Source organism: Cygnus olor, chromosome 23 (genome assembly GCF_009769625.2).
Source record: "Cygnus olor isolate bCygOlo1 chromosome 23, bCygOlo1.pri.v2, whole genome shotgun sequence".
In the NCBI taxonomy this organism is placed as follows: domain Eukaryota; kingdom Metazoa; phylum Chordata; class Aves; order Anseriformes; family Anatidae; genus Cygnus; species Cygnus olor.
Window position 1 is genome coordinate 6940953 of NC_049191.1, and position 19183 is coordinate 6960135.

General features: G+C 49.3%; 1 protein-coding gene across 1 annotated transcript; it reads left to right on the plus strand.

Annotated features, from left to right (window-relative positions):
- Positions 1–14467: 14467 nt before the first annotated feature.
- Positions 14468–17679, plus strand: LOC121058937 (oxysterol-binding protein 2-like). The gene is made up of 2 exons (XM_040535110.1): positions 14468–16286; positions 17096–17679. Exons 1-2 carry the CDS (start codon positions 16186–16188, stop codon positions 17289–17291), a joined length of 297 nt encoding a protein of 98 aa, XP_040391044.1. The 5' UTR covers positions 14468–16185; the 3' UTR covers positions 17292–17679.
- The last annotated feature ends 1504 nt before the right edge of the window (positions 17680–19183 follow it).

The window sequence follows — 19183 nt, forward strand, 5'->3', positions numbered from 1 at the left end:
TCCAGATTGCCATCAGATTGCCCCTTACCCTTGCTGCTGGACTAATGCAGCCCAGCTATCGCTCTCTCCCTGTAGGTCCTGTGCCCCAAGCCCCTGACCATCCTGGTCCCCCTTTACTGCCCCTCTCCAGTTTCCACACATCCCTCTTGATGTGGGAGCTCAGTGCCAGATGCAGAATTTCAGGTGTGGCCTCAGCAGAGCTGAGGAAAGGGATAGTAACTGTCTTCCATCTGATCTGCTGTCCACATTGCCACCACGGTAGCACAGTGGCTCAAATAATTGCAGTGAGGGCGCACTGCTATGGGTTGCTTTGAGCCTTGTGTCCACTCCAACACCCAGACAGGCTGCTGCTCAGCCAGCTGGGTCCCAGACTGGACTAATGTGTGGGATTATTCTGCCCCACGTGCTGGACTTTGCATTTCTCCACAGTCAGCTCACGAGACTTCTGTTTGACCGGACCCCCAGTTTCCGAGGTCCCTGTGAAAAGACATTGTCTCATTTATGCATCAGCCGCACACCCTAATTTTGTATCATGTGTGCATTTGGTGAGGATGTTCTCTGTGTCATTTTCCAGATGTTGACTAATGTAAGCCCCAGTGTTACCCTGGGGACACTCACTCCTCACTGCCCACCAGACAGGTATCAGTCCATCGCTGATCGCCATTAAGCCTGGTGGTCTGGCCAGTTTTCATCCACCTAAGTGTAGGTTTGCCCAGCCTGCACTGCGTCGCCTTCCAGATGAGACTTCAGCAGGACACAGCATCAAAAGCTTTAATTAAGTTAAGACATATTGCATCTACTATGTTCACCTTGTCTATAGTCAGTTATTTAGTCACAGAAGGCAATGAAGTTGCCTGACCACTATTTGCCCTTGGTAAACCTGTTCTGACTGCTTCTGGCTGCTTCCTCATCCTTCACTGGTCTGGATAAGGACCCCTTAGAGGACACGCTTTATGACCTTTCCAGGCACCGAGGTGAGGCTGGTGGGCCGTAGTTCCTGGTTCTCGTCCCAGCTGATGCAAATTCAAAATGAATACAAAACCCTGCCTAACTTGCCTAACTCTCTGTCCCTAGTTATTTCTTCTTGCTTCAAATGACAAAGTAATGCCACCCTAGTGAATACAGGTATTATGCAGCATGAAGTTTGCAAAGCTCTTTTGGGTCGGAGGTGCTTTCCAAACTAACAGTCCTGTTGTTGTCTCTCTGTTCAGCCAGGCAGCTGCTTCAGCTGTGCTCGTTCCAAATTGCAGCATGATGTTAATTTTCTAAGATCTGCCTATCAAGGAGGATTTTATTTCAGTTGGCAAAAGACAAAGCACTGAAACAGCTAAAGCTGAGACAAAGATGGAAATTAACATTTGTAAAGGGAGAAAGGGACAAAAGAAATGTTGGTGACAAGGAAGAAAGTGAAACAAAATTGAAATCATTGTTATTATCTGACTACAAAGGAGAAGGATGCTGTTCCAGAGAAGAAGATTCCTGCCACTGCCAGCCTGCTGCCTGGGACCCACTCCAGGGGGAAGCAGTTTGTCCACATCCATCTAGGAATGGGGCACAGCTGTGAGCGTAAGGGACTGATTTGCTCACTGTCAGCCCTGGAGAAGTGGCTGCTTAAAAGGTCCATTCCCATGGTATTCAACAACAGAGCTGTGCATACCCTTTTGTTAAGCAGGATGTTTCAAAGTGCTCCCCCAAGAAGAAGGAGAATCCCCCAGATGACTGCCCGAGTTGGGTTGCAAACTACTGACTGACCCTTAATCTTCATTTGTTGCTGGGAGGTGGTGAATTAGGCAGGAGCAGTCCTAATGCAGCGACTAGGAGAAAATTACTCGTGCCTTGTGACAATGTTCACTGGAAACATACATTCCTCCTTCTTTTCTTTCCAGGAGCTTTTAGAGTTACCCATGCTGTCTGCTGATGACTATACAGCAACGAGCCATGATGGCACACACGCACACACAAGGTACTCTGTTGACATCCCAGCACGATGGATGCTCTCTTGCAGGTTGGCAGTCATGGCCCTTGTGTTGGTGCAGATGAGCGCCTCTGTCAAGAATCAGAAATCAGTTCATTTGGGGGAGTTTTGGCAAGACCACAGGCACCAAGCCTGGGAGCACATGCAGCCATAAACTTGAGTGGCTCCTGGCTGTGGGTTCATGGGTGGACTAACTCCCTGTGACAACGTTGCCCTGATTGTGAAGACTGAGGACATGCAACACTTGCTGAATGCCAGCTGTGAAACAGCAAGTGCTCTTCTAGGAGGATGTGACTGTTTCTGAAATGCTTGTAAGTCTCAATTCTCACCCTCTCAGGGCAGGTACTCGCCTGTCTGCACTCTCCCTGTGCCTGGCTGGCTTGGCACTCTACCAGTGCTGGGCATGCCCCATGCTCACAGTTTCAGTGCAAGGTCCAATTGCTCAGGAGGAGCTTCCTTAAGGTGATTTGCTTTGCGCATATGCCTCAAAATTCACCTCCATGCAGACTGAGATGAGCTCAGGGAAACTGATCCAAGGAGTCCGGCTTTGCACTGATTTGTGGCTATGGTCTCCAAGAGGACTTAAAAATTACAGTACAGAGTGTGTGCCCCTTACCCTAACTGAATCATGTTTTTCAGAAAAAAAACCTGCTTGCAGGCCCTGGTGCAGCTATGTCCTCTCCAGGGAGCAGGGACAGGGGCATCAGGTGGGGGACTGTGTCATGGCAGGGAGCTCAAGAGACCAGGAACACGATGGGCTGGGACCTGCCCGCAGCCATGGAGGTTGCCAGGACAGGAGTCTGGGACACATGGCATAGCCTGTGGCAGTCCTGTCTCCCGCGCCATGGATGAGCCACAGGAGTCCTAATGAGGCTTTTGCCACTCAGAATGTGGTGGAAGGAGCTTCCTGGACACAGTTGTGGAGCTTCATCTGTTCTAGGAGGAACACAAATTTAAGGGTTACATTGCAAACTGCAAAATTTGTTTTTCCAATCTGAAATGGATGTGCTCTGTCTATTTCAGGCAATCACAAATCATTGCTCTTGTTCAGAGGTGATGCTTAAGTACCCAGCTGAAATGACTGCTCCCAGGGACACTATCAGGATGTCCCTGGGCACTGGTAGTGTTTGTTTGGTCAAGGGGAACTATGTTTTGTTTGTTTGGTCAAGGTAGTTTGATCAAGAGGAACTATTTTGGGCTTGGATCTACACTGGACATGAGTAGGCTGGTGTGGAGATCATGGGGCAATGTGGCTGCACTGTCTGTCTATAGGTCCTATTCCAGTGGTCCTTGTGTAATCCTGTGCCTGGAGATGACTTGGGGCCCTGCCCTGGAGCTGTTGCACATCAGGAAACTCACTTCATAGACCCAGAGTCAATAGAAACTTTTGGACCTAAAAAAAAGAAAAAAAGAAAAAAAAAAGTCTTTTTTACATGAAGATGAAACAGTTCTTCAAATTGCAGCTACTACCTGCACCTCAACAGCAGATTTCCCTGGCAGCAGGCACATGCTTTAACAGCGAAAGCTCTGCCGAAGGACAGATGTGAGGATTTCTGTGTTGCTGGGAATGAGCTTTGCTGGGGGAACCACAGGGACTCATTTACAAGTAATGAATCATGAAGCAGCAGGAAGCTAGCTAGCCAAGAAAAAGTGTGAGCTCCGCAATTAACTATGGAGTGCTTAGGTGAATAACAAAGGGATGTGATACTAAGGCATAAAGCAAGTCTCAGAGCAGTTAGAGCTGGGAGTGCTGCAAGACTAATTTCTGTAAGCCACAGTTTTCCCAAATAACTTTTAGTCAAGGAAATTGCTGGTTTCTCTTGAACCGAAACAGAACCCATGTGCATGTAGTGATCAGGCAAAACAGCTGACAACTTTTAACTCAGGTTTAAATTTATGAGTGACCCAGATCAGCAAAAGCTAGGAAATTATCTAAGCCAAGGTAAGGCAGCAAGCATGAGATATGGCCAATGGAGTGAGTGAAGGATGGATTTCCACTACGTAGGAGACAATTGTTGTGGGTGATCAGCTTACAATGCAGATGAGAGTGGGACAGATCAGAAAACATGGTATTAACCCCTGGATATGGGTAGGGGCTGGAGGTTTGGGTGACCAGGAGCCAGAGCTGTGTGCAGGAGCTGGCACTATTCCTGTCGTGGGTGCACGGGGTTACATGCTGCCCCGGGGAATGAGACCCCTCTTTGTAAGGAGCTAGAAGATACAAATGAAACTGCTGTTTCGGGAGTACCCTCTGTTATTAATGTCACTCAAGTCCCAGTAAATCCACACCCACCTTTGTCCAAGGCACTGTGCAAGGAGCAGCTTTGTCACAGCAACTGGCTCCCAATGCAGTCAGGGAGAGCTGAGGAGGAGACTTCTTCAGAAAACGTTAATTCCTGCTGAAAACACCTGTATTTGTGATCCTTGTCTCCCATTCCACATAACTCCACAGATACAAGTATAAACCAACCCAACACCTCTCCTGGGCAGGGGACTCTGCATCAAAACTCTCTGTTACCAGAACTGTGCCTGGGAGGAGGCAACAGAAACCACGGCCCTCTGGACAAGGGAATGCAGAGCAGCTGGTGCCCCACAGCCTCAGTAGATACAATGAAGATCCAGTGGATCCTAAAGCGGATCCTGCACCCCTGCCATCAGTCCAGATGCAGCACTTTACCTGCTGCCCCTCTCCTGCTCTGTATCCACGAGGTTTGGGTCACCGCAGCCTTTCACATGCCCCAGTCACCCTTTTGCTGAGGAACATCAAAAGCGATTCTCTCCTTTTACCTGTGCCTCTCAAGAGGAGCAACTGGAGCGGAAACAGGGACAGCAGAGATTGTTTCTCTTTGTGTCCCTGATGCAACATCACCTCTGAGAGAGATGTCAATTTGCATGTGCAGCTTGGGTATTTGCTTAGGCACCGAGGATAACCTGGAGAGTGATGAATGCCCATTTGCTGGCATTTCTTCCAAGCATGCAAAGGAGGCAAGGTACAGCCAGAGGCACAGCTCGTGCTAAAACTGAGTGGTCAAGAGAACTGAGCAGAAACCCGAGGCAGACTCAGCTCTTGTGGCCTTGCTGGCCTGGGGAAAGCAGAATTGTCACACAAAGTTCATCGTGGAGGCTGCTGATGCTTGGCTGCTATTTTACTCTCTGCTCCCAGTGATCACACTGTGCTCACTCCTGCTCCAGTGACTCTTGCTGCTACAGGACAAGTGCTGGGGTGGGAGATGCCTCTGCCCTGTTGTTTCTGGTCACGCCAAAAGCAGCATTCACTGCAAGAAGTGCCTTCCCACGTCTGGTGAAGAGAGAACCTCTCCTTTCTTTGCATTTGTTTTCTCACTTTGCTTCTTCTCTGACCTCTTTGTTTTCTTTGCACTCTTTGCTGGTTTCCCAGGCCCACAAGTTGAGCAGATCAAACAGACGGATGCTCCAGGCTTGTCTCCTGAGGCTCAGGAAAGCTGAGTTAGCCAGAGCAGGGACATTAGTGCCTGTGAGTGGAAGTCACTAAACCTTTGTGTAGATGCTGTCACTGAGAAGTAAAGCAGCCCTCGCTCCCCGTAGCTTAATCCTCTGACCTCAGACCTGTATCATTCCAGTCGGAGCAGTAATTCTTGGTGTTTACATGGGTCAGCAGCTAGACAAGGACTTGACTTAGATTTTCCCAGCGGGTCACACAGCTATTCACTAATCAGTGATAGCATAAACACCGCTAGAATCCTCACGGGTCACTTGCTGGGGACAGGCTAAACAAATCATCACCAGATGAAAAGTAGCGTGGGTGAGTGGATGAGATTTGAAACAGTGGTACTGCAGTCCTGAAGGTACTGCAGTACCTGAAGGGGTTTGGGGACTCATGAAAGGGCGAGGAGGTCCCCAGGGGACCTGGATCTCAGCCTTGGTCCTCACACAGATAGGACACTGCACATGGGATGGCTCCTGGTGTGCATCCATGAGCCGGAACGTGCTGGGGAAGTGGGGAGAGCCTCCTCTTCCCTCTGGCTGTCTTGCAGTGCTCCAGGGAGATTTGTGATAACTTTATTACCTCTGGTCTGTGTTTCCTCGGTTGTGTATATCTGTTCACCTACAAAACCCACCTCTGCAGCCTTGGCCATGGGCAGCATTTTCAGAGGTGTGAAGCACCAGCAGCACAGAGGGGTCAGACCCAGCTGGAAGCTGTGGGACGTGATGGCTGCAGTTCTCAGTGTAATCGCTTCCTTCCAGCAATGTCCTCAGCGATGGCACGGCTAAGTACTGGAGTTAATCTGCTGCAAATCCACCAAGCTATGCAGAAAGCGTGGTAAATGTTGAGACAGGTTGACCCTCCTGGCTCATCTTGCTGTCCTGTTAATGAGCACATGAAAAACAAGTCAGAGGACACCGCCTGGAGCCAGGACTGTCTAGGATTTCTTGCCAAAGGCTCTGGAAGGGTGAGGCACCGGCACAGCCTGTGCTGCCCATTCCACTATCATGTGAGATTTGTATGAAATTGAAGTGTTAACTTGCACTTCCTCATCAGTAGACTAGGGAGCTCTGTCTCCATTAGCAATGTCACCTCGCTCTGTTGGCTCATCCAGCAGCTGCTCCCCTTGGAGGCAGGCACACGTCTCAGTTTTGGGGCTCTTCCCCTGGGATACCTGGGGAGAAGTACTTACGGAGCAAAGCAGGGTGGCTTAGCCCCAGATTGACCACACCAAGAGCTGTGTAATGGCATAGTATGATTTGTTTTCTCCATGCAGATAGCATGCAAGTTTCCAAGGAGATTTAAGAATATCAAAGTCTCAAAGGCACAATATAAATCATTTTTGCATACAGACTAGAGCATCTATATTTTAGTCTAGGATTTATTTTTAATAATCCAGTCTCCAAAAACAGCAGTGTGATCTTTCCTCAAATTTTGCAGGCACTTGCCATCAAATACAGACTGGTTTTTTTTGGAACAAAGATGCTTACTGAGCAGTGGTGATTACAACTTGTAGCCCTTTGGCAGAAATCACTAGCAGCTGCAACCACAGCTCTCCCCAGCGCTGGATCTCTACTGCCCTGCTCCCAGGGTTGATCAGCATTGCCACTGGTGTGGCACCTGCTGGTTCTCTGCCAGCACAACCAGGTGGGGCTGTCAGGGCGCTTGCTGATAACATCAAGGCAAATTTGGACATAGGTGAGGTATATGAGTGCTGGAGTGATCAGCACCCATCTCATTAGGTTCCTCTAGGGTTTCTGGCTTGTGCCTGCTGCCTTTCCTGCCGCTCACTCACTGACAGGGCACAAGTACAGAGGAAGGGAGGGTGAAAAGAGGATTTCTAGCCATGGGCATGTAGAAGGGAAAAGGGGAGATCCCTGCAGGTGACTTGCTGGGTACTGCTGCAAGAGAGACCTGCAGGTCCTGCCTGGAGCAAAGAGGGGAGAGAGCAACCATGCAGGCCCCTGGGGGGCCAGCCTTGTCCCTGGGGATCTGCTCTTGCCATGAGGGAACCAGACTTGCTCCTCCAACGATGGGGGCAAGGCAGAGCAGCAGAGCCCTGGCACGCACATCTCACCTCAGAGCTGCTGGATCAGATTCATAGCACTGTGAGTCCTGGCAATACACTGGACACAAGGGCCTGTGGGTGCAGGGAGGATCCAGTGGCACATGCGGGTCCTGGGGGCTGAGCCAGGCTGTGGGTGAGGAGGAATCTGCCCTCGCATCGTCACCTCCCACTGCCAGCCTGGAGAGGAAGATATTCAGGATTCAAAAGTCCGGAGAGAAAGGGAGTAAAAAAGAAGAGCCAAGTGAAGAAAAGGCTCTGCCGTGAAGGGCACGTTCTGCCTTCCTTCTCCCACCTCTCCCTTTTCATGGAAGGAGCAGTGGCTGTTGCCAGTAGCCCTGGGGCAATGTGCAGCACAGCAGAAAGCGAGGAGCAGAACAGTGCATGGAATTGGCCTGGAGGAGCAGGATGGCAGAGAATGCATTACATTATGGTACCACCTGCCATCACCTCAGGGTGACGGAGATGACAAGAGGACATGCACTGCTGCTCAAAGAGCCATCAACCTGTGCACAGGCTGAGCTGACTCGGCTGGCAGGGATCCAAAGGGCTCCTGCGTTGGCTCCGCAAGCTTTGACAGCACCTGTGCTCTACTTCTCACCAGCTGCCAACAAAACCAAGCTGCCTGGGAGGAAAACCACCTCCTCGTTTCTAAAGCAACCACCTTTGATCTGGAAAAGTCAAAGGGACACTGCCAGCTTCCCAGGTCATTTGCATGGAGATGCTCTGACAGCACTCAGCAAGCCTGGCAAAGGCATGAGCCTGTTACAGGAATCAACCTCCATTAGTCCCCTGAGGCTGACCTGATAAAGAAGGAGATGATGACGGCACAACCCCAACATCCAAGATGGCTGAATGGCTGCTGAGCTGCTCCAGGAATAGCTGTCATACAGGAGGAGCTTTCTGGTGCCACAAGGTGACCCCCTTACCAGCTTCTGCTGAGCGGGAAGAGGAAGTGCACACTTGCACACGTGTGCCCATGTGTGTGCGAGAGGCACGGTGAGGAGATGGACGACCAGGATTCAGTTCCAGTGGTGATTTAGCCCGGTGGTACCAGCATTCGGTTCCTTCTGCCCGAGAAGCAGGGTTGTTCTACACCTGCCCAAAGGGCTGTCACCTTCTGCATCTTATGGCCTCCTAAATGGGGCTGCTTGGAGCTGTCTGTCTGTCAGGCATGTGCTTGTCCCTCACCAGAACAGGTCTGGGAGTCACTGCCATCCCAATTTTCTAATAATATGATTGGGGATATAGGAACTGACAGATTGTATCAAATCTTTGTCTGGTAGCTGACCAGTTCTGCTCTCTGCTGTGGTCCCGAGCAGCCAGGATTTCACAGGGTTGAGTGGTGTAATAATCCCTGTAAGAAGGAATTTCCTCTCTTCTTCCCTCTGCAAGCTGCTTCATACCTTGGTACCCAAGGACATGGGGCTTCTGCTTTTATAATGCTGTCAAATAAAATTATGAATCATGTTCAGGATAAGTTATATCTTGATTTCATCCTTCTCTTTATGAGGAACTCCTGGGATTGGTGGTGGTGAGTGGTGATAGATCTTTTCTATCTCTTTTCCATGCTGACCCCTTTCTGGCTTGCCCTGGTTATGCTGCATTTCTTGGCAAGCTGCTTTACATGGTAGCTCAGTGTTTCAGAACTGAGAGCAAACACGGAGGTGAAATGCCACAAAAGAGCGGATTTCTGGAGATGACCCCTAAAAACTTTCCTAGAATATCCATGCTGTGAGAGAAATATGGATCAATGAAAAACTCATTGGTGAAAGATACTGTAGCTGAAAACACCCTTGTGAACTCTGGACACTCCTGGCAGTGAGGTGGCAAAAGCAGGTTCTGTTCTGTGCAGTATTATTTGCACTGGCTTGTAAATAGCTGCAATAATAGCTGCAATTTTATTTTTATGTTTTTAAAGTCCTGTCTATTTTGCTTTCCAGTAAATTTGACCAGCATGAGGCTGAGGATGTGGTGGCAACCTTCTGCCACGAGGCTGGGGCTGAAAAGAAATCAGGCAAGCATCAAAGGGCAAAAGCACCGAGCACCCTGTGCAAAGCCACAGCCAGCTCCCCCAGCCCTGCGGTCCCACCCGCTCCCCCGTCCGCCAGGATCCTGCAAACTGGAGCACAGGCAGGCCTCAGGTTTCGAGGCTGAACCTAGAAGGGCAACATTGACCTAATTAGTCTCTGAAACAAACAGGGGAGAAAGACTTGCAGCCGTATGTTACAGTAAGAAATCCTCTCCCTCTCCTTTCGCTCTCCTGGCCCCAGGGATTCATCCTGGGCAGGTGCTGCTTTGATTGCAGCAGGTTTTGAATCCTCTTCCGTCTCCTCGTGGGGATGCCACATGCTGTCTTCTGACCTCGTTAGCTTCTCCTCCTGTTCCATTTCCCCACTCCGCACTCCCAGCCCCACCCATGTGCTAATTACTACAAAGCAATCTGCAGGAAGCTCTGCTCTGAGCGGGCTGAGGGAGCAGGAGGGAGAGAAGGATGCTGTCAGAGCACTGTGGGGGATGGAGAGAATGGGGTCAGATTGGTTCAAGCAACGCTGATGTTTAGGCAGGCTCCAGGTTCTTCCCCTGTGTGCGCTGGTGCCAAGCGCAGCCGGAGAGGTGAGGGGGATGCGTGGGTTCAGAGCTGTGCTGCCTGCCCCTGGGCTCAGCTAACGCAGGGTCCCATCACCATGGAGGCTCACATGGTCCTAGGTGTCCTGAGGTGTGCCTCAGCTGCCTCCAGGGCACCGGCTGTGCTGTGCAGAAATGATGTAAATCTCCAAGTCCGATCTTCACCGGTTCATCATCATCACCCAGCTCTGGGTTCTTCTGGGACTCATTCACGCAGGCAAATGAGGCAGGTTTACATGGTCCTCATACATGATCCCTTTGCCCATTCTCAAAGCGGGGTGGACACGAGCCAGTTCTGTGTGGGAGCCGTGGAGCACGGTCAGTGCCCTGCTGCCCCCAAGGCCTTGCTGCGATGGGAAGGCAGGGTGCTCGCCCCGAGACTTCATCCCTTGCAAATGCAGCTCAAGGACAGACAGTCTGCAGCTGGTCTGTGCTTTGTCTGCTCCAACTGGCAGAGCTGCCAAGTGCTCGGCATACGGGCAGAGGCCCCCATTTAGGTCCCCTCTGCCAGCACTGGCTGAAACTGAGGAACCTGGAGTGGGGTTGGAGCTTGTGTTTATATTGTCTGGCAGGAATGACAAGACTTTCTTCTTCCTCTTTGATCAGTGAGATACGGCATTTGGGGTTGGAGAGAGGTCAGAGAGAGGAAAGATAATAATTAAGGAAAAACAAACAAACAAACAAACAAAAAAAAACCAGATGATAGTCAAGGAAAGAGCCAGATCCTACTGTTCTTCACATTGCTGTAAAACTAAAGCCATCCTAGTAGGGTTGCTGGAACCATATTTATATTGAACTGATGCGAGTGAAATTGTTAGCCCCACTAAACTAAAAGCAGGAGAAGGGAGAGAAAAGCCAACGTATCTAAGTATGGTTGATGGGTGAATTCAGGGAGAGGGATGTTATGGTGACTGTCAGCAAAGGCATCCTTACTCTGAAGTCTCTTTGGCAGCAAGGGAAGCAATAAGGTGCCACCGTACCCAAGTGCAAGGTCATGCTGACATTGAGATGGTGCCCCTGGGGTCTGACTACATCCCTGCGTTGATTTGTACGATCACAGCTGATACTCTTCTGTTCTTCCTAACTTCAGGTATCATCAGGATCCAGATTATGAGCAAGGCATCAAGTGCCAGAAGAGAAACCATAGGATTCAGATGGGGGCTCATGTCTTCCTGGCACTCCCTGAGTTTAATACTTGCGTTGTTTTGACTGCAGAAGCTCTTAGGCTAATCCAGCCTCCCCTGCAGTTCCTCTCTGAAGTCATCTGATGCTGCGTTTTGATGCAGAGACTCACCAAGCCTGGGGGCCTGTGTTTGCCCTTCAGGAGTGAAACATCTTGTGGTAGCATTTGAAGAAAGTGCCCTTTCTCTCTGCTGTTGTTCAGTAAGAGGATCTTTGTCTTTAAAAAGTTTCCTTGTTCTCTTTCTCCCCTCTTTATTTCTACCGAATATTTGGTTAATGCTCCCCTTCTGCCTGCTACCAACCTCTACCCCTCTTAGACATTTTTGCACATCACCTGTTATTTGAAAAGCAAACATTGCTCTATCTGCTTGCAGGTAATCACATTCACTTCTCACCTCTTTTGGATCTTGTTTTCTTTCTGTTCATTTTGTGTTCTCTTCTGTGACTTCAGGATTGTGGGCCACATCCAAAGGTGACAGAAACCAAGTGTGATTCACTGGTTTACAGTTGCTGGAAACCTGGCACCGTGTGCTTATTCTCAGGCTTTACTTTTCTTGCATCATTTATATTCTGCAAAATAGTCTATCATTTTTGTCGGCCTGCTTGCATGGGATCTAAGCCTAATACAACTGGCAACAATTCACAGTAGAGGCTTAAAAGGGCTGAAGTGGTTGTTACACCCTTGACTCTTCTTGCTCCCCCGACAGCCAAGTAGCTTCCCCTTCTCCTAGAGAACCCTGCTCGGAGGGCTCTGAGGACAGCTGACTCTCTTCAGCATGGTATTGTGCATCTGATTTTAGTAATGGCAGTACACAAAAACAACCAAGAAAATGCTAAGTAAAGGGTGTGGTGTGGAATTTAAGAGCCAAGGTAATTTTCTCTGTCAGCACTCAGAATGGCTAAATGTCATATGGGAGCTTCTGTTCATAATCCATCATCCATGTGATAAAGTTCCCCTAACCTCCATGGGCTGCACTACCTGAGTAGAGTAGGTGACCAAATTATGTACCACATCACTTTGGTGGCAGGTCATCAAAAAGAAAAGCCTATTTGGGTAGCTAAAAACATCCTCACGCACTTCCAGGATGGGGGACATTATTGCTGTGACTTTGGATCCGTCAGCATGTCCATTTGCTCAGATGAGGAGTGTTTTTCAGGGTGTTTCCATGACATTTCTGCACAGTGGAGGCTTCTCCTGGACAAGAATTTCCCAGTCTTCAAAGAGCCTGGAAGAAGCGGTGACCACAGAGCAGAGCTATTGGGAAGGTGTGCTGGGAGCACCTCTGCAGAAAGCAGTGGAAATGCGTGGGATTCTGTTCATGAGCAAAAACATCTCTACATCCTTGCTAAGCAGCATCCACATCTCTGAGCTCTGTTCTCTTCATCTCGAGGCCTTTTCTGCCTTCTCCCAGTCACTGGGAGTCCCCTGCCAGTGCAGCAGGAGATGGGGCTGCTGCTAACCTGAGGTGGCTCATCTGAGCAGTCCATGCTTCTGGCCGCCTTTGGTCCTTCCTCTAGGGACAGAGCTGCTGAGAAGGGAGACAAGGCAGGGCTGTTAGTCTGAACCAGCCCTGGTGTTCAGCTTGCCACTGTCTCACAGGCATGCCAAGGCCCCTGCATGGCACATCAGACACTAGAGATGATGGCCAACTGGAAAGCGGTCTCAGCAGCACTGGCTCCAGGCTCATTTTAGCCCAGTGGCTTCCCTGATGTCTGAAGAGCCCCTTCAGATATGGGATCAGGCTGAGAGGGCCTGAGACCCTGCAGATCTGCTTTCTGTGGCCACACATGCTGGCCTGAGACCCTGCAGGGCTGTGGCTGCCCACCTCTGCCAGCCAAAGCCACTGGGAAGGTGCAGGGAGAGCCCTGGCTCCAGGGCCGGAGAAGAGCAGAGCCGTCCCGCTGAGCAGCAGCCCCGTCGCTGAGACGTCCCTGCAGCTAGACTCCTGCCGCAGCACAGCCAGGTAAGAAGCAGCTTCTGGAGGGGACACTGGGTGCAAAACTCACTTACATGGAAGGTGTAAAAACGTCTCAGTTTCTTGTCGTATTTGAGTAGGAGGTGCTGCTGTGACAGTGGTATTTCTGGCATGGTATATACTTTGTCTTGTGTTCTCCCAGCTCATAATGACTCAGTTTTGAAGTCCATGCTGTGCAGCTCCTTCATGGGGGACATGGTGTACAAGTGGCCTGGCAGAGAAAGGGGAGTGTGAGTGGCACCCGGGGTGTTTGCTGCGCTTGCCCCCCTGGCCCTGTGACCATCCTGCGAGGGCAGTGGCACGCAGTGGGATCACACCACTGCCCATCACCCCCGCCCACAGAAGGAACACTGCTGTTCTCCTTATGGGCTCTGGACAGGACCCAGACTCCAAACTGCTTGATCACTAGTTTTTGCTGTCACCAAAATGTTCGTCTAATAGGCAGATGTGGAGTTACATTTCATAGACATTTTGGTATTCAGCTGCACGTGAATGGGGGCAAGTCAGCTCTTCCTCCCTGATCTGCTTAAGAAGGGAATCACATCTACTGCACTCTGAGCAGCGTCGTCTTCATCTCAGGGCATTCTCTGGCAGCTCAGCATTTCTGGGAGGCTTCAAACCAAGCTGCCCAGCCCAGTGCCCCCATTCTGGACATTCCCACCCCAGGGAGCCAAGGTGCTGCCAGCCAGGGCTCAGCCAGCACCGAGCAGCAGAGCTCTGTGGGTGTCATGGCCTCTGCGCTCAGACAGCTGCCATGCATTAGGCATCACTGACAGTGGCGTTGGCAGGCATGGGCTGATGGCACCAGTAGCTCCCCATGTTCCTGCTGTGGGCCAACCTGTGGACCCCTGCCAGCATGCAGCCAGCCTGGCGGCATGGCTGCTTCACCCTTGGGCTGACCCTTGCAGAAGGGTTTGCACTAAGCACAGAAACATTCATTGTTCTCTCTTCCACACTGGCCAAGACAGCAATCCTAGGACGTGCATGGATTTTCTGTTCCTTGGGCAGGCCCTGGGCATGCTGACATGCTATGTAGTGACTGTGTGCTGGCAACGCCCTCTATTTCTTTATGTGTACTCAGCTGCTTTTAAATACATTTTATTAAAATTATTTTTCTTGCTTTCTGCTTTGCTTTTTAAATATCCACTTAACCTTCCAGCACTCCTGTTTCAGGGCATGAATGAATACCTCCAAGGCTTCTCTGTGTGGTGGTGATGGAAACAGGCGCTGCGACTCCCGAAGCGGAGCCTGTCCCAGCCTTTTGGCACTGCCACCTGTGTGCGAGGTGGAAAATAAGTGACAACTGCTGTTGCTGGAAATCTAGAAGATCACAATACTTCTTTTTTTTTTTTCCCTTTCTCCTGCAAAATTTCCTTGGACTTCTCTGCCAAAGACCTGAGCTTCCAAAAACTCCTGAGTGAGAAATTCACAACAGATCCCTTTGTAAATGGACAATGGGTTTCAGCTGAAAGCAAGAGGCTGAACCATGTTACTGAAGGGAAAACAATGGGAGCTAAAGGGTGCAGAATTCATGCTAAGATTTTGAAAAGAACCTTAAAAGATGTAAGAGCCATAATTGAAATATTTCACTGCACAGACTCTCAGACTCAGATATTCCAGCACAACGAGGTGAGTAATTCCCAACTGGCATCACAGGACTCAGTGGGACTGGAGTCTGAGGACAGCTGTCATCTCGAACACTCGTGTTCTCTGCCACCAGATCCATGCTAGCATTTTTCCACCAGTGGAAAAGCAGTCCTCGAAAGTAGGCCTTGAGAATCTGGGGGGAAGCATCTCTAGAGTCAGAGCTGGAGCATTTGTGGTTGCAAGGGGCACCTGGGGGAAGGATTTGGCAGCAAGCAATTGATTACCTGGAAATCTCTTGCCACTTCTCCATTTGCATGGAGGCTCAGTGCCAGATGGTAGAATTAAGTGTCTGCTCTCCCCTTGGACTGTCTTTCTTGCAGCTTGGCTTCCAGACAAGTTAAACTGTTCTCCTTTTTGCGACACATTAGCTATTTCAAGATTGAAAACTTTAATGGCTTTCACTTCATGAACACTGATGTAGAAGCCAATCCAACCACCAACGTGTCTTTGGAGAATCTGTGGCTCTGTAACGTCTCCAAGTTAATCACAGGAAGCGTCAGTGCTTTCGTGAGATGGAGCGGGACACGGGCTCTGGTGCTGTGCAGACATTCATGTGCGAGGCTGTGTTGTCCTGAAGTGCAAGAGCCAGGCAGGGCCCAGGGTCCCACTGCAAAAATGAAGTGCTTGGAGCTGTGAGGCAGATGTGGCTACAGGGCATGGAGGAGCTGGGTGTCAGCACCTTCAGCATCCTCCCTTCCTGGTGCTTTGGCTTCCTGGGCAAGTTTGGAGAAAGCACTGGAGGTCACCTCGAAGAAAGCCATAGGGAAGAAAGCTAGAGGCATCAGCAACGGTTGTGCCCTGTCCCTCCAGATCTGCTTTCAAGCCAGGGCTCTCACACATGTCCCCAGCCTGAGCCACAACACAGCTGTGTCACAGCCATACCCGCCCTGGCTGCGGACCCCTGTGAGCCAAACCCCAACCTGAAGACAGACTTCATGACTTGACCTCAGGCCTGCCTCAGCACCCTGGGCTTGCCTGACAGCCTGGACTCTGGGCTGACCCCAGCCACCAGCCGCCTGCTTGCCGTGCCTGGGCTGACACTGACGGGTGGTCACATTGTCCCGCCGAGTGTGCCACTGCCCCTCGGTAACTGGACGGGGATGATTTCCTGGCTGCACAGTGCTCGGAGTCAGAGCTGAGCTCCTCGCCTGCATGTTGCCCCACCTACTGCTGGGAAGTCCCTTAAAAAAAAAAAGTTGCTTTCACTTTCTGTTCCAGCTTTCTGTTTAGTCCTCTGCATCCCACATCCATGGACGTGGAAATCTATCACTTCAAGAAATGGACAAATTATGTATTTTGGTACCAGAATCGCTGTTTTGAAATCAAGGGCCTGTGGCTTCACTATTACTGGTAAGTCACTGTCTGGAAGTCAAGAGATTAGCACGGGGTTTTGTGGTTTGAGGCAGCCAGACACCCCAGATGAGAACAGGTTTTTAAAAAGGATCCTTTTCATCACATATGCTCTGCCACTGTGGAGAGGAAGGAGAGGGGAGTGCACGGCTCCCATTAAGGCCTCCCCAACCCAGCAGCAGGCGGGGACAGCCTCAGGCAGGGAGCCGGGCCAGGCCAGAGGGCAGATCTGGGGCCTTCTGCACTGCAAGGAAGGCAGAGAGCCCCCAGACATCAGGGCTGCAAAGCAGCACAAAATACAATAACAGTATTGTGTCCAATTCTGGGCTCCCCAGTACAAGGACTGGGCCCTTTTACCCTGGAAAAGAGAAGACCGAGGGGAGAGCTCATCAATGTGTTTGAATGTCTGAGCGGAGGGTGTCGAGAGCATGGAGCTGGTCTCCTTTCAGTTGTGCCCAGCGACAGGACGAGAGGCACAAACTGAAGCCCAGGAGGTTCTGGCTCAATATGAGGGGGCACTTCTTTACTGGGAGGGTGACAGAGCACTGGGACAGGTTGCCCAGAGAGGTTGCGGAGTCTTCTCTGGAGAGATATTCAAAACCTGCCTGGATGCCATCCTGCGCAAGGTGCTCTAGGTGATCCTGCTCAGCAGGGGGGTTGGACCAGGTGATCTTCAGAGGTCACTTTCAACCTCAGCTGTTCTGTGATTCTGTGAAAATCCAACCCAGGCATCCCCCAGCACTGTCTGCCAAGGTGGTACCAAGTTTGCTTTCCAGGGTTTTCTCACTCTCCTTTTCTTCGTGCTGCAGGGACACGGATGACATTGGCAACGTCATACGTGGCAGCATGAATCTCAAGAACACCACAGCATGGAGGATCAATGAGAAAAATCTGCATTTGTCTAGCCATAATTTAATATACTACCTCAAGTCAGGCAGTGAGAAGGACATGGATATCTTTGTCAGGAGGCTTAAGGAATTAAATGTCATCATCACTGACAGCTAGTGGAGAAGCATCTTGTGCCTAACAATGTGTTAATTTTTTTTTCATTGTGAAAAAATATTTTCATTAGAAAGGCTATATGTATATCCATTGCCAATGACTCCTCCAACTGTGGAAATATTAAAGTATTTTAAATTGCCTGTTGTTGCACAGTTAAAAGAAAATATTACCCATCTTGTGCTGCTTGTTTGCAAGATAGCAATGAAACATCACAACGTGTGTTGGAACATTTAGGATCTGAACTACAAGAAAATGTCTTCAGCTTTGAAAATGTAATATTATTTGCAGCTGATGATGCCAACATTGCCTTTGGAGAAACTCTGTGTAGGTGTTATTGGAAAGCAGGCCTGAACTCACATTGCGTAGGCAATGCAAAATACAGAAAGGTTACTATTTGAGTTTGAATGTTTTCAACGTTTTGTAATGTCTTTTTTTTTTTTTTTTTCTTTTGAGAGAGAGGTGGTGGTCCTGTATGGAGTCAGGAGTTAGACTTAATAATCTGTGTGGGTCCCTTCCAACTCAGGATATTGTAGGATACTAGGGTCTTTTTTTTTCATCTTCTTTCTTCATTTAGCAAACTTTTCAGACTCCCAGGATTTACTTTCATAGATGTACATTTTTACAGATTTACATTTAATTTTACAGATTCAATTTTTCAAACTTTAAAACGTGGAAGTGGCCACTGGACATAGCTTTTTTTTAGACTCTGATATTGAAGAGATGTTAAAAAGGTTTCTCCTTATTAGACAGTATTGCTTTATGTGCATTGAGGCTTGCCCAGTCATTATTTTGCTTTTTACATAGGATGATGGAATTACGTTTTCAGGGAGTAATGTAGTTTTCATGTGTATGATCCACTTCAAACTCCTGGTCTTCCCATTTCTTTTTACGCAGGGAATTTCTTACGTCTGTTCTTAATCTCACATGGGCTCTGGAATTAACACTCCCCTGGAAGGGATGCAGACGTGCTCAGTGGGGGTTCAAATAACACTAAGAGACTAATCAGACCTGACCCCACCTGTACTGCAGAGTTTTATGAATTAGCTGAAAAATAAAGGTGTAAGATGTGTAAGAAAATTGTAAATAAGAAGCATTTAAATGAATACATCATTGTCTGTCATAACTAGATCGTATGCAATGGAAATAAGTAATTGAATGAAAATCATATACTGTATTAGGGATTTTTACCCTTCCCCAGTATCTCATAGAGTAAAGAAATAGCACTTCTCCTTCTGATTGTCACATATTTCCAAGGGATGCTGAAAGATAAACTGATTTTTTGAGTAAATATTTTACTTCTGATACATTCCTAACCCAGAAAAGAATTATCACTCTTACAGAGCTCATGACTTATTTACAAATGCCAGCTCTGGTTCAGGCATGGCATGTTCCAAGCAGAAACTCAACTATTTCAGCAACATTTGTGTGCACAAGCCAGGTGACTGGCAGAGTAGGTCCCTGCTGAACAACGCCTGTGGAGACCTCTGTTGAAGCAGCAATATGCTGCTGACAAAACTGCTCCTGCCCCTTAATGGTCTTTGTAGATGTCAAAGCATGCTGTTAGTGCACCAAAATATTTACTGTGGGACCAGAAGCAATGATACTAATGGCAAAACTGTGTACCCCAATAGAAGGCTGTGCTGAACAGCTCACAGTGCTCAGTGACTCATTAAATACTTCTAGCTTTTCCAGAGAACCTTGGTCCTCTCCCACTCGCCCCCAGTCTCTCTGGTGCTGCTGAGTAGCGTTCCTCCTGCTTTTGCAGGTGTGGTTAAAAGGACACTTTTGCCATGCAGGATGGACAAGGCCGACAGCCCTTCACAGCCAGCCTTGGTTGCTCCCCAGCTCTAAGCTCCAAGTTGCCCGAGTCACTTTTGAAACTTCTAGGGCAGGCA

Coding starts and splice junctions, on each gene's coding strand:
- LOC121058937 (XM_040535110.1), top strand. CDS start 16,186: ATGGACGTGGAAATCTATCACTTCAAGAAATGGACAAATTATGTATTT. Junction 16,287..17,095: donor CTGTGGCTTCACTATTACTG/GTAAGTCACTGT, acceptor TTCGTGCTGCAG/GGACACGGATGACATTGGCA.